The sequence below is a fragment of the Molothrus aeneus genome, chromosome 3 (assembly GCF_037042795.1).
Source record: "Molothrus aeneus isolate 106 chromosome 3, BPBGC_Maene_1.0, whole genome shotgun sequence".
NCBI classification, from domain to species: Eukaryota; Metazoa; Chordata; class Aves; order Passeriformes; family Icteridae; genus Molothrus; species Molothrus aeneus.
The window spans coordinates 4,774,887-4,789,723 of NC_089648.1; the positions used below are offsets into that span (position 1 = coordinate 4,774,887).

The 14,837-nt window shown below is 41.2% G+C and overlaps 1 protein-coding gene across 1 annotated transcript in view; it reads right to left on the reverse strand.

The window, feature by feature from the left end:
- Positions 1-11,654: 11,654 nt before the first annotated feature.
- ACYP2 (acylphosphatase 2) overlaps positions 11,655-14,837 on the reverse strand; it is a 33,024-nt gene continuing 29,841 nt past the window's right edge. The window contains exon 4 of the mRNA XM_066546071.1: positions 11,655-12,580. Within this exon, the coding sequence (XP_066402168.1) occupies positions 12,466-12,580 (115 nt within the window). The 3' untranslated portion in view covers positions 11,655-12,465. The remainder of the gene's footprint in view (positions 12,581-14,837) is intronic.

Consider the following 14,837-nt stretch of genomic DNA (forward strand, 5'->3'; position numbering starts at 1 on the left):
GGGAGAGAGCCTGTCTGAGCAGTTGGTTAAAAATTGGTCTAGACTTGCTCTCATTAATTTGCTTTAGAGACAGCTGGGAGAAAGGACAGGAGACTGAATTTATCTGCCGTGAGACAGTCCCTGTGGCTCTGTGCTACCTATGCTGCTCAGCCAGGGGACACTGCAAACACTTGGCCTCCCATGGCCCAACTCAGTCAAACTCTCTCAAAACCAGTGACTCTACCTTCAAAGAGCTGAAGGGAGCCTCTTCCAACCTCACAGCCTCCAGATGTGGAGCTTTTAAACAGAAGTACTTCCTCATATGGTAACTCCCAAAGGTCTGCTTTATCGATGCCAGTGGAGGGTTGTTACTGATACAGGGTTATACAGCAGGTGAACTCTCAGTTTTTATAGCTGTTTACTCAGGATGGGGAAGAGAAGCAGGAGGAAACACCTCGAATGACATCAGCAGGGTAATTTTTAACACGCATTGCTATATGGAAACAAAAAATCATCTCTGCACACAGATGATCCCCATAAAGTATGTTTGAAAAATGTACCTTTTTTCCATTTCTGAATATAGGCAAAAATGAACAACACAACTGCTAGACCTGTTGGCAGAGAGCAATTGCTTGACAGTGTCCACAAAGCCAGGTGACATCCAGTACTGGAGAAAAGTTTGAGGTTTTTCAGCTGCTGCTGACTGAACTCAGCCAGCAAAGCCAACTCAGTCTGGTGCCCGGGGCTCTACAATTCAGTGGAGTTTAATGGCACACATGGCCCCTTAAAACTCATCCAGTCCCACCCCTTGCCATGGTCAGGGACACCTCCCCCTATCCAACCTGGCCTTGGATGGGATGGGGCAGCCACAGCTTCTCTGGGCACCTGTGCCAGGGCCTCACCACCTTCACAGGGAATAATTTTGTTCTGTTTTTCTTCTGTCAGTTGAAGCCATTCCCTCTTGCAATACTGAAAGAGGATGTGCAAGTTGTTCATACCTAGTTGTTTTGGTGTCTTTTGCTCCCCAATAGTATAACTGCTCATTTAGCAGCCTTACACTGGAGCTAATTAATCTTGCACAATGTAATTGGGATTATCATGCCACTGGTGAATATGAGCAGCATTTATTTGGGAGAGATATAAAGTCTCTGTTGGCAATTCTTGTGCCAATATTAAACATTCCATCACTATTCAGGCTAAAAGACAAAAGAGGACTAGGAAGGAATTTTTACACCAAGACATGAACTCTACTCACTGATAATATTTAAATATGTTTATACCACTGTGTACTGGTTCAGAAGTCAGCATGCCCCAGATGATATTATCGATTGCTCTAAAACCAGAACAAGGTGTAATCTGGCTTTAAGTTTCTGCAAATGCCAAAAATTAATTTTTGGTCTCATTCACATTAATTTTCCTCCACCTACTCCTGGTTCATATGAGGGCAATGAGGTCAGGTTGTACAGAAAGGTGTAGTGAAAATGACTCCTTGGCTCTCCTAAACTAATATTCTGGCTCACTCATATCTACCACAGGATCCTGAAGGCACAAAATGGATTCCTGGACTGGGCTGCCTCTTTTGAGAGTTTGTTTGGTGCTTAATTCCTGATTTCTGTGATTTCTTTCCCTAATCAGACCATCAGCACTTTCCCAAGTGCTACTGCCTTGCTGATTTCAATGGTTTTGACTGCCCTTATCAGCTGCTATGGACACTGATTAGCTGAGGACTCTATGCCTCATCAAATACTGTTTTCCTGATTTGCTTGCCAGGACTAATCTTTAGTGATCTCTCCCAGAATCCCCAGTCGCCTCTCTGTGAGCATTCCCAGATGCTCCATAGTCTCCTCCTCCTTTTCCTTTGTCCTGTCCCACAATGACACCTCTGCTCACACCACTGACACCTTAATAATGTGCAGTTACCACAGGCTCCCCATCCTCTCTCTGCTCTATCATTTAGATCCGAGTCTCCTTTGCAACAGAAACCAATTAGAAGCAATTAAGAGCTTAAGTTACAAAAGGAAATGGTTCTCAGTTACAAAACATTCACCAGCCAGTTCAGTCATTTTAAGACAACGGTGAACTGAACTTTTATCACAGTGGTAAACCAGACTGATACTGTGATCTACAGTTAATGTTTAAAAAAGAAATGCTCTCCATCAGGGCCAAAGGCTGTTTTCTGATCATTTTCTCAAGGTGGAGACTTCTCCCATTGCCTCTGAGAAGAGAAGGAATCACATCTCAGAAAATTTCTAGTTGGTTTTATTCTACATTACATTTTATTCTACCTTTATCCAATTCCATTTACAAATAAATGCCTTTTACTAAGAGATTTTCTCAGACTTGGCAAAGATGTTTTTCCTGTCTAGGAAAGCAGGTACATTAACAAAATCTTTAAAGAGTTCAGGTTAACTGTTACTCTCCTTTCCATTTGTCCAAAGGTTCTAAATGAAGTCGTAATGAAATCTTGTCCCTGGGTCAAATCTCATTAAATGAGACACTTCTAGGAACATTAGACACTGCCCAGCATTCTTTAAGGTAGGGACTGCAAGACAAACATCCTTTTCCCACTGGAATTCAGACATTTTTATATCAGAAATGTTACACCTCCAGTTGAGGCACAACCCTTTTTTCTTTTCCTGTACATGTTTTGTCACTGCTGAGGGTGAGCCTTTGGATCCCAAATGCTAATTCCTACACCTTTCTCAGGCTGTTAAAGCTTCTGCATTCCATCTTTTATACACCTTTCTTTTGGCTGGCAGTTAATTGCTGTCCATTGTTCTGCACTTCCCCATAAATTCTGGACACTTCCACAATGGTGGCCACAACTTTGAGAGCTCAGGAAAGGGAAGATTTTCCCTGTATGGAGTTACTGGATGCTTGATGCTTTCCAGGATCCTTCCTTGGCCCCACACAGAAAGCCCATAAGAGCATCTCCAGAGGATCCAGGGTTCACCTGTGGACACCACTTGCCAGATTTGGGGATTTAACAGACCTGAGTTTCCCTAACAAAGCTAAATCCCATCTAAAATACCAGTAATTAGAAGTAGGCATGAGTGCAGAGAGCCAAAAGAGTGTTATTCTGCAAAATCTAGACTGCATTAAAGTTGATGACATCCATTTATTTTGTGGCCCTGGATATTTCCAAATACACTTAAAATACAGCAGCAAAAAACTGCAAAAAGAGGGATTCCTATATCTTTCCTAGCCAAGGCTCCCAAAAGTAGTTTATTAGCATGAAGTAATTAATTTTATTAACATTTATACTTCTGCCAGAAGAGGCAAGACCTGAAATACTTAGAAAAATACATAAAAGGTCTTATGAAAACCTAATTTGTTGAAGAAATGAGAGAAGAAGGAGCTTAGCTTTTAATCCTGTAATGAGGGACTCACTAATGAAAAAAATTCCTATAGAAGGCTTTCCCAGGAATTACCTTGCTTCATAAGATTAATTTGTATAACATCCCCATCTTTTGGATTTGGAAAGCTCTTTGAAACTCTGTTTATCCAGCATATGAGGGGCTAAGTTTATAAAAAAGGGGAAAAAGAGAGAAAAAGAAGTACCAAAGAGGCAATGTGATAGAGGAAGTCCCTTCAATAAAGGTATCTGTACATAGGTTAGAGACACCCCTGCTCCTTCCCAGGCCTGAAACACCTGGAATTGCACAGAGCTGGAACTTGGCTCCTTGGCTGTAAGGAAACAGTTCCTGGAAGGGCTGTTCCTGCAGGCAGAGAGGAGGAACAGGGATTGATGCAGATAAATGCCCTGGAGAGAGGCTGTTTCTCCCCCTTGTGCAGTTTGGGATGGAGCCTGGGATAATCCCCCTTGGGTTGTTTGAGTTCCCCATTCCCAGTTTCCAGCTGGGCATCTGCAATATTACTCCATAAGGAAGTCAGGGAAGTTTTACCTTCCTGCACCCTGCTCAGTGTCTCCAACACCACACATACCTCAAGCAAACCGTGGGTGCTCAAAGCTTTGGAAAAACAACACATCCAGAGTATTTTTTCTATAATTCCAGTTTACACCAAAAATCTTTGTTACTGTTTCAGCTCCAAGGAGAAATGAGCTGCAAAGGAAGAACACAACCTTCAGGGTGATGTTTCTGCAGCCAGACCCAGCTTCCAGAGCCTGGGGAGACATTTCACTGTGGCAGGAACCATGACACCCACCACATCCAGTTGAAATTACCCTTTTAGAGCATCCTTCTCTTGGGACTGGACTCTTTAGTCCCTACTTCTTTCAGAAACCTCATCTAGTCCTAAGAAATAACTTGCCTGAAAAGGAGGAGGGTTTGGGGTTTACATTTACAGCCAGCACCTGAAGGAAATGACCCTTAATGTGTCACTGAAGCCACTTAACCTGATCACTGGTGGATTTAAGCTCTCTCAATGACAGATTTGTTCCCCCCATGCCGAATCCCAAGTGAAACATGTCTGCAAATGTAAGTGGGTGCACTGTAGAGATTGAGAAAGGCACAGAGAAAACTTGTACCTACAGCAAGAGTTAAAAATAAAGGAACTTGCTAAGTTTGGTACCTTGCAGAAGGATTTAGGCACCCTGGATTCCTAAGGAGACCAACAAGGTGCCAAACTGGGCTTCCACTTGTTTGCCATAAGCCAATTGCCTCTGAAAGGATTGTGGGATGCAGTCACAGAGGGATTTAGTGGGGGCTCCAGGGAAGGAGCTAGAGGTGGTGAGGGAGGGATAAACTAAGTTTCAGGATCCTAATAACAGTGTTTACTGTAAAGCAGGATGAAGAAGAAATAAGATCGGTTCATGTAATTTTGTTTTCTTGGATTAAACTTACTTGACTCAGGGCTAAACTGATGGCTCAGTGATTGAACTTCCCTAAGCCTACACATGCATGACTTCATTTTTTAATATTAACATTTTCTTCATAATGAAAGAAGAGCAGATGAAAGAAAACTCACTGGATACCTATTGTAAAAAATCCCCACAAATTTATGGAAAAGCTTAAAGATTTGAGGGAATCAGAGGGTGCATTACCATACCTATGCAGGGGAGAGTTTTTGAAGAACACTGGAAAGCCCAGCCCTACCCCTGGCTGGCAATTTTTCCCCTTGTGTGTTTATTTTATTACACTAGACAGGCACTTTCTCTTTTCTGCGTGCCTGGCTAATGCAATCCCCAGTGGGGCTATGCTGTCAGGAAGGATCACCCCCAAAGATCCAATGGAGTGTGGCTGGTGAGGCCAGACTTCTGAGGGAGACTGAGCCCAGCACAAAGAGGAGCCATTAGTGATCACTATCAGCTGAAATGGAATAGCTGGAAGAGAGCAATGAGCAGGGGGAATATAAGGTTGTTCCAAGTTTAGCTTTGTGCAGGGAGATGGATCAGTGGCAAAAGCCTGAAATAAAATGGAAAGGCAAAATCCCAAGGGGACAGAGCAGAGGGACAGAGGTTTCTGGGAGTTCCTAGGCTATAAAACTCCAGCTGACCTCAGACTCAAGGGGACTAAAAAAGACTGGAGAGAAGGAGGTGTCTTGGAAGTGGCCAGTGGGATATGACAACTCTAATCTGAAGCAAAGGACTGGAAAATAAAATGGAAGCAGCTCAGTGTGGAAAAGCCTGTGGATGATCCCTATACTCCACGCTGCAGCTTTCAGAGGACATCGAGAGCTCTTTAAAGTGCTTCAATTTTTTAGGCTGCTCCACTTGAAATTTTAGGTTGTCAATATCCTACATCCAAATCTGCAGCTCTTGGGTAAAGGAAAATGGTAACCAGGAAACAAGAGTCTGAGATTCCATCTTGGACTAAGAATAAACATCTCTGTCACAGGCAGATGGATAGCAGCTCAGCTGTGCAAAACATGAGAAAAGATGTTTGAGGAAAAATAAATTAGTGGGTAAGTGTAAAGCAGGGAATTAGTAGGATTTATCTCACCAAAAAGAATATTTTCTGTACCAACTGTGATTTATAGAAGCAGAACCAAACAGTCCTCACCTATGGAGCAGCAGGCATTACAGGTACTAATCCTGCCAAAAAAACACAGGACCAAAGAAGTACAGATCCCTATTTCCCCCTCATTTTCTAGGTAACAGATTTATTTTCTCTCCTGAATCCTTGTTTCAAGTGCATTAGTTTAGTGGTTGCCTTGGGTCACTGTGGATAGGTTGTCTTCTCAAGTATTTTTCTCATGCCTGCAAGCCTTTGATTTGTGGTTATTTGGTTTGCTACCTCAATTAGATATTTAAAATGCAGAGGGTATTTTCCCTTGCTTCTCTTATTCAATGCATCAGTTGTTTGATACTAAATAATGTAGAGCTGTCATCTCATCTTTTATTTCAGGGAATACAAGCATCTAAGGTGAAACCTGCCTCCTCCTCTCCAGAAGTTAATTCCTCCTGGCTTGCAGCAGCAGAGAGGAGAATCCATTTTTTCTCTTTTGCTTTGTAGTGAGGGCAGCAAAGCGACCACGTTGTTGCTAAGGTTCTTCAGAATTGATAATTCTGTGGCATTTTTAGCTGGATGGCTGCAAACTCTCTTCTTTACACCATTTGAAAAACCCAAGGGGCTTTCCTATAAAGCAATTTGATGTATCCCAGCCTTTCCCCCAGGAGCCAGCACCAGGAATTCTGTAGTGATTTGCTTCGAGGCATCGAGCACATCAAACCATGTTAATTACCACAGCCTCATCACAGCCACTCCAGCTTTTAGTGGCTCCATTCCCCCACAGACAGGTTTTAAAAAATGCAAATAAGTCCCGGCTGTGGCTTTAAAAAAGAGGGAAAAAAAGGACATTAAACAAAATAAATCTCTCAGCTTTCCTGTGTGCTTTCATTTCTTACACTTCCTGAATGCTATCTGAAATTCAAAAAAAGCAACCAGCAACTGTTATCTCAGTACCTCCAGAACAATTCACTCATTTCATTCAGAACATTGGGGGAGTTTTAAACATACCTTGACTAAGCCAAAAATTTCAGAAGTTGTGGCTATTTCTGTCCCTTCCTCTTCCTTTCTTCCCAAAATATTACAGAATTCCCACTGGAGGGTAGCTCAGGAGTGCTACATTTCCTACCACCCAAAGAGTAAATTTTATGGCTGGGTCAGAACAAAGCTGTTATTTCACACATGATAATTTCTACACATAAATGCATGCAGAGCTGTGAGGCTGCTCTCGAGACCCTCAGGGGTATTAACACCAGAAAAATGAATTATTATTTATTCCACAGGACAAATCCCAGTCACATAAATAGAAGCTGGAAGCACCCACACACTGCCAGCTCTAAACAGGGATGATGTCCAACCAACACTTCTTACATGCATGGAATGACATCCCCCTGTATCCATCAGATAAATACACCATGATTACAACTTTGAACAGCAAAATGTAAGAATTCAGTGGGTTTAACACTTTGCTTCACACAAGTGTTGTTACAAACATTGGTGTGGTATCTTAGAAATAAGACAAAGCACAATCTTGTCAATCACTCTGTGCCTACAGTTTAGTATAAAACAATAGAAATAGTTTCTTCCTTCTCACAGGCACATTGCAGCCTGCTAGATTATACTGGCTGCATAATGAATTTAAGGAATCAGCATTATGGTATTCAGGCTATGGCTTAACTGTGATAAATAGTGCCTAAATCCTATTCATCTTGGTATATCACTCATTCTTTGGAGCACACATTACTATTTAGTCATCATTTTGTTTCCAAAGTGTCAGCAAACTTAGATAACTGCACAGGTTTTTTTTTTTTCTCCCCGAGTTATATTGTGGGCCATTAATGAGTTTTAACTTGGTCTGCAAATTTTTTGTCTGTCTGTTTCCTGACAGCAGGCAGGAACATCTCTCTGGGAAGAGATGTTACTGTAGGAGCCCCTCACAGAATTCAGAGTTGTTTTCCTACCTGGTACTGAGATTTCTCTCCCAAGTGAGCTGAATTACTCACAGCAGTACAACAGTTGTAGAGTTCAGGAGTGGATGCTAAAGGAAAGTTTAAGTCTGGTTGGTTTAAAACAAGGGGGAAATACAAAACATCACCAACAGCTGAACAAGCCTCACAGTGAGTCTCAAATCCCTGCTGTGACCTGCCCAGGTGCTGCCATCTAAACTGAGCATTCCCTTATCAGCTGATGAAACATTAGCCTCTCTTCTCATGCTCCAAACATCTCCTGAGCTTTTGCTTTTAAACACTTTTTCAGACCCTCTTCTGCCAAGCCCCTCTTCCCCTGCCACCCCTGTTCTCTATGCCGTTCACACAGAACTCATTTCCAGTGGTGCCACTGACTGCAGCTCCCAACAAACAACTAAAAGGTAAATTTCTCCACATTGATCTTCTTAAAACTCTTGTCCCCGCTCCCTTCCTGTTCTATTTACCATCTCTATGTCTGCACTAGAATTTTATCTTTAATTTCATTATTATATAAGGCTTTGAAGAGTTGTGTGTATCCACTCTCTGCTCACACCCTTTGCAGAACAACTCTGTAACTACAAATTGGGAATTACTGGCCTGCTTGGGATAGTGAGTATCTGACACGGTTTTAAGTGCTGAACTCCTTGCAAGAAAGTTCTGTCTTTTCTAATGTCCCTGAAGCCACAGTGATTCCTCTGTAATTAGGAACAAATGAAAACCAGCACCAAGAAAGTGGCTTAGTCTTTATCTTATGGCCCCCTGCTCAAACACTGTCCCATTAATAATGCATTTCCTTGGTTGCATGACCAATTACTGTTCCCACTAAAGTCCATGGCAGCATTCCAGCAGAACCTAAGTCAGTGCCTGCAGCACAGAACTGCTCCCTCCCTGCCAAATCCAAGGGAATGCCAGGTCACCTTCCAGCTACTGGAGAAGCCCTGGGATGCTGGGTATTCCTCTAATTCAGCCTGTCAGACCCAGAAAAGAATTGCTCCCAAAAATCCACAAGGGCACTGCCCCATTTTTTCCAGAACACACACCATGGTTATGATGGACAAAATTTGCTTCTTGGTGCTGATCAACTGTCTATGAAACAAAAACATGGCTTAGAGCTTATTGCCCACTTTAAGAACAACACAAATGCAGGAAGAAATGTACTAAAACTTTCCCATTTCCAAACTGCAGGAATCACAGGTGTTAACTCCTAACACCAAGGAATTATTATTATTATTATTACAGCTATGGGAGAGCCCACAGTGTCTTTCATCAGAGACAGAGATGCTTGTTGGATTTTGAGCCAAAAACTTCTCCTACTCCCCCATTAATGCTGTTCAGAGTGTAATTCTTCACTTCAGGGGTAAAAACAATTTCACAACTGATTTACAGTGTTATCCATCAGAAACTACTTTTAAATATTTATATTTGCACTTACGTATATTAAGTTCTATAGTAACATCATCTAATTGTGGAAGACAACTGGTCTCCTCCTCATTACTCAAACCATTCAGGAATTTTGATTGGTAAAACCTTCCAACCCACTCCTGCAGCCCTTTTAACCAAAAGTGAGGTTGTTCCTCCTTTGATCTTCCATGTCAGGAATTTTTATTCAATTATGCCAATATTAATATCAAATGAGTTGGGGCAAGTTTAGTTATTTTAAGTCCCTGCAGTGTTTTTTGAGGCAAAAATAACCTCTCTTTAATCCTAATACTTTAACCCACTACACAACAGACTGTGAGGAGCCTTTAAGAAAGAACAGTACTACAGAAATCTCAATTTACAGGATCGCTTTTGTATAAATAGACTCTAAAAAATAAATGATAGCAGAGAGCAGTGTTTGCTCTCATCCCTCACTGCAGCATTCCCTCCACAGCAGAGTGCTTGCAGCAGCACAGAGCCATGCATTAATCAGGAAGCTCCAGTGACTAATCCAGTTCACTCTGTCTAGTAAGAGGATTCCAGCAGCAAACATGCCCAGTTTTCTAAGAAGAAAGCAAGCCAAGCAAGGCAGCTCCTGAGGACATCAAGAAAATAAGAAGTGACAGATTGGTGTCACCTAAGAGAAAGTATGGCAGGAGATGCCACCATGCTTTTCTCCACACAGAAACCAAGAACGAGCAGAGCCAGCAGAACATCCCTGTCCTGCAAGGTTACATCACTCCTGATGAGGAACAAAGCTCTCTTTCTGCTCATGGCCTTGGCAAGGTTTTATTTTTTTATTCTTTAATCAAATAAAAACAAACCCATACATTTCTGGAATGCCTGTAATCTAGGAGTTAAACTCTGATTTTAATTAACGTGTCTAGCCTTTAAGCTTAATGAGGTGAATCTTCCTAAATTCTAGTAGAACACAAGTCAGGCACAAAATTTTCCCCTCAAGAAAGTCAGCACTGTCCAAAATACCCAAACAACTTGTGGAAGTCTGTTCCCACTATTTATTTCCAAGTCTTAATCCTTTTTAGATAGAAACTATCAGGAGAACATAATAGAAACTATAGACAGAAACTACTTCAATTTAAATAGAAACTATTTAGTGGGAAGTATTTCCACTTACAGTAAGAATGAAGCTGACCTACACATCATACAGTCTTGCTGCATTGCATTTTGAAAAAATAAAATTCAGGGGTATCTATGGTTATAACTGAGTAGTATTAGTATGGAGTAGAAAAGGAAGTATGTCTCAACTCATTCTTGATGTCTAGTTATCCAACTGTTCTTGCTTTTTCTTCTATCTTACCATTGGGATTCTTTGGCTCCTCAAAACCAATGATGCTCTCATTAAATCTAGAGACACTGCTCTGCTGTTCTGCACACACTGCACTTCCACAAATGGGATGGCTTTGGACTCAGGATACTTTACCAGAATCTGAGGATTAAATAAAATGAGAAGATTAATGCCCACAGTACCAGCCAAGGCTCCATTAGTTTCAGGAACACAGCACAGAAAAATGTTCTCTCTCCACAATTCCTCCCCAAAAAAGTGAGCATTTTAAATGGCTGCTTGCCTTCCTCAAGCCTTGCCTTTCTAGGGGAGTTGGGGTAAAATCCCCAGGTCCTTGTGAGCACCCAGCTCCACCCCTGGAACACATTATAACACAATTTCTGGCTGCTCTTCCTCTGTATCCAATGACCCCTTTGTTTTTTGCCTTCCTCTCTCCTTGTTCCTCAAAATACGAGCAAAGCACTTGGCAGGAACATCTTTGACTAAGGGGGTATTTTCTGCCAGGTAGCTCCAAGGAAAATGTAAACCACTTTGTTAGGCAGGATGCAGTTTTCCACGAGGATGGAACATTTATTGAGCTCCTGCTACACTTGAACTTTGCCATTTACCATCAGCTGAACACGGGCCATTGACCACCACTTCAACAATGGGGGCTTGTGTATAATCACAGAACAATTCATAAGCAGCTCCTGCAAATTCTAGAAAGGAGATTTTGCTGCTTAACACAAAGGGCCAAAGAAAAAATCAACCTAGTGGTGAGCAGAAATACCTTTCTAGGCACACATGCACTGATGGAGAAGTGCAGTGCTTAAGTTAGGAAATGTCCTTCCTGAAATTCAAACCATGAGCTGCAGATTTGGTGCAGCTGCCCAAACTGACACCACCTGCCCCAGGAAGGGGGACAGGGCAGCCAGGGGGAAACACCAGCTTTAGGATCCTCATGAAGTCTCCCTGAAGGTTCTAATCCTGACCCACAAGCACTGTGGGAGTGAGGATCCAGGTCTGATCCAGTCCTGACTAACTCCAGGGTGCCTGTGGAGACAGTGCCGGATACAGGAACTGGACCCACAATGGGTCAGACTTATCCAGGATTTATTAGAACTTCCATGAACTTCAGATGAAGGATGTGGGTGCAGGTTCCACCACACAGTCTTAACTCAGGAGCAAACACACACCCCTAAGGAAAATCACTTAAATCTTCAATTTTAGTAAGAACAGTAAAATAGCAAAGAGATTAAAACATCCTTTATAGTCAGCATGGATGTAAGCTACAGATAGACAAGGAAAAAAACGGGGTGAGAGGCCACACATTTCATCACCTTGGAACAAGACTTATCTGAATTATTATGGAGAATTTTAAACCAGAGCTGGTTAGGTAATCTTAGTTTGAAATAACATATTTATTTTAAATTACCACTATAACCTTATTAATTGTCACATAGAGCCTGGTCTATAACAGGCTTGTTACAGAGAACTCTCAAGTGTTCCAGTTCTGTAGTTGCGTATTTTTTGTGAGATTACAAACAGTAGAACATAAATTTATTATTTTTCATCTAAATATGACTCACAATGTAAATATTAGGTACCATCTGGTTGTATGTAACAAGTCTCATTGTGCACAAATAATCACCAGCACTTCTAGGCTTTTATCTGTCTTTCAAAGCTGCCATAAATTAGATATTGGCATTTTAGACACTAAATGTTGACATTCATGGTGCAAGATGTCTAACACAGCAACAGGAATTCTTACTTGGTAGGAACAGGGAGCATTTATGTTTATCCCTAGTACAGAAAAGCATCCCAATGCTCTTGTGACATTTGGTGGAAGCACAGAAAATATCATGCAGCAGAAATGTCAGAGTTTTGTGCTTAGTGAGGTGCCCTCCTGTTAGTATCTAGTGTTGAAATCCGAGAAGTCAAGCTTGGAGATCTCCTTCTCGTTGGAAAAATTTGTTTTATCGATGCGGGAACTTGGGCTTCCAACTTTGCTCAGCCAGGATTTCCTGCAGGAAAAATAAGAGAGGGTTGGCAGATAAGGAACTGCACATGTGGGGGTTATTCTCTGTCATGCCTTCACTCACTTTTACTTTTTAAAGAGCCATAAAAAGCATCTTTCAATAAGGAAATTACCCCAAATCTGTTCTTTTCTGTTTCCCCTTGCTTTCCCTTTAAAAGCAAACCAAACTCTTTAAAGGTATCAGTGTTTCCAGGGGATTTACAGAATATTACATAAAAACACAGCTGATAAAAAGGCTAAAACAGATTTACTGCAATGATCCCTTCTAAACACTATCAATAGTATTCCAACAGGTATAATTACCTTTGCAGAGTCAATACTGTGCTTTTAGCAAGGACCTACAAACCACTGATAACTGAAAAGAGACAGGAGAACAGAATCCCAACAGCCAGTTTGCTCCTTGCTGGTAACTAAAAACATGGGAACTGGAAAGGAATGAGTTCAAAACCAGCAAAAAGACATCAATTATGTCAGAGCAATACTGATTTGTAATAAATACTGAATGTTATACTGGATAACTGGATACACAAACACTGGAAATGCAGCAGGTGAGTGCTTACACAGAGGTTTATTTACAAAAAACACTTGGTCAGTATTTTTGGTTGTACTAAACTCCCAGATGTAGAAGAGAGAAAGTATTTTATTGTACCATATTGAAGGAGAAATATATTTCCACACAAATGATTTTTAGAAGTTAGTATAGATACTTAACTGATTACTATTAAAAATAAATAATATTCACCTTATTCTGATTTGAAAACAATAGTTGTCTTATTAAGAGTTATGTTAATTAATCCTTTGCAGAATCCCACTGAGCATTGTAATCTGCAATATTCTAGCAATGAGACCTAATTTTGATGTCTTTATAAGGAGAATCATGCCCAGAAATCACTTACCTTGAGCCAGTAAATCAGTATATCACATCTGAGATACAGAAACACACACCTTGCTAGAGACTCTACATGCAAGATTTTTTAAAATGCAGTTCTTGACACCAGAAAATGCTGCAAAACATCTCAAGGGGCTTCACCAGTTACCAGAGACAAATAATTTTCCCATGAATCATGTGAGTCTCTCACAGATGGGTCTCATCACTGGCACAGACAGTTCTAAACTTGCATTCAATGTGACTTGAACAATAAAACAGAGCCTCTGTATGGAAAAACTTCCTACAAAACAGCGACCAGACCCAGGGATCTCACATTCCAAGTGTGACTTGCTTTATTTTAGCATAGAGAAACTAAAATACCTGTCAGATGCTTCCACTTCTTCACACCTCTTTGCTGCATGTTACGAACAACCTCCCTTCCTGTCTTAGATGAAGCCTTTCCAGTAAGGAATACAAAAAGGGAATAAAGAGTCCAGGAGTAAAACAGGAGAACAGAGCTTCCCAGTTCTGCTGGAAGCCTCAATACAGAGGGGATATTTCAACAGAGGGAAACAAGCCTAAGGACAGACCAGTCCCTTTTGTTTCATATTCAGAAAAAAAAACTGAAAATGGTTCTTGTTTATTTACCAGGAAAGTCTCTAACAGTTGGATGGCCTCTAGTGAGAAGAAAGAACATGTATTTGAAATACTGAATTAATCTCCTGAAAATAGTAGAAATTGCTTTTTAAGTAATGTGATAGTTTGTTCACTACTTCCTTTTGTCTTCCCATTTTGAAGGTGAGCTTATCCTGGAAAAAACCAAAAGGAGTATAGTCCTTGTCCAGCCTTCACAACAAAAATTCATCCCTAGGTGCTTCCAAGTCCCAAATGTTGCTGGGTAAAGAAATACCTACAAACTCTGACTAGAGTAAACAATCCACTCTCAGCTCCACATACCCTCCCTTCACATGAATAAGGATGAAGCACAAATTATGAAAATCCAGTTAGAGCAACCCAGCTCCATGGAAACTCTTTACAGGATGTGTGTGTTGTTTCTTATTTAATGCAGCAGGGAGGGGAGGAGGCAATATCTGGGAATTGCATGACTTTGAGCCTCAGCTCTGCATTGAGGGGACTTTCCTCAGCCATCTCCCTCTCTCTGCTCAAGTGACAGCCCAGTCAGCAGCACTTTGAAGAAGCACATTTTTCACAAGCTAAGAAAGCAGAAAATCGGTCTTTCCTAGAAGTTAAATGTCATCTCCAATCTCATCACTACCAGGGGTATTTATTTCCTTCAACAGCGAAGAAAAGGTTCTGTACTCTCCTCCTCAGCCTGTTCAATTCCCATTCACCTCAGATCTCTTCATGTGTGTAG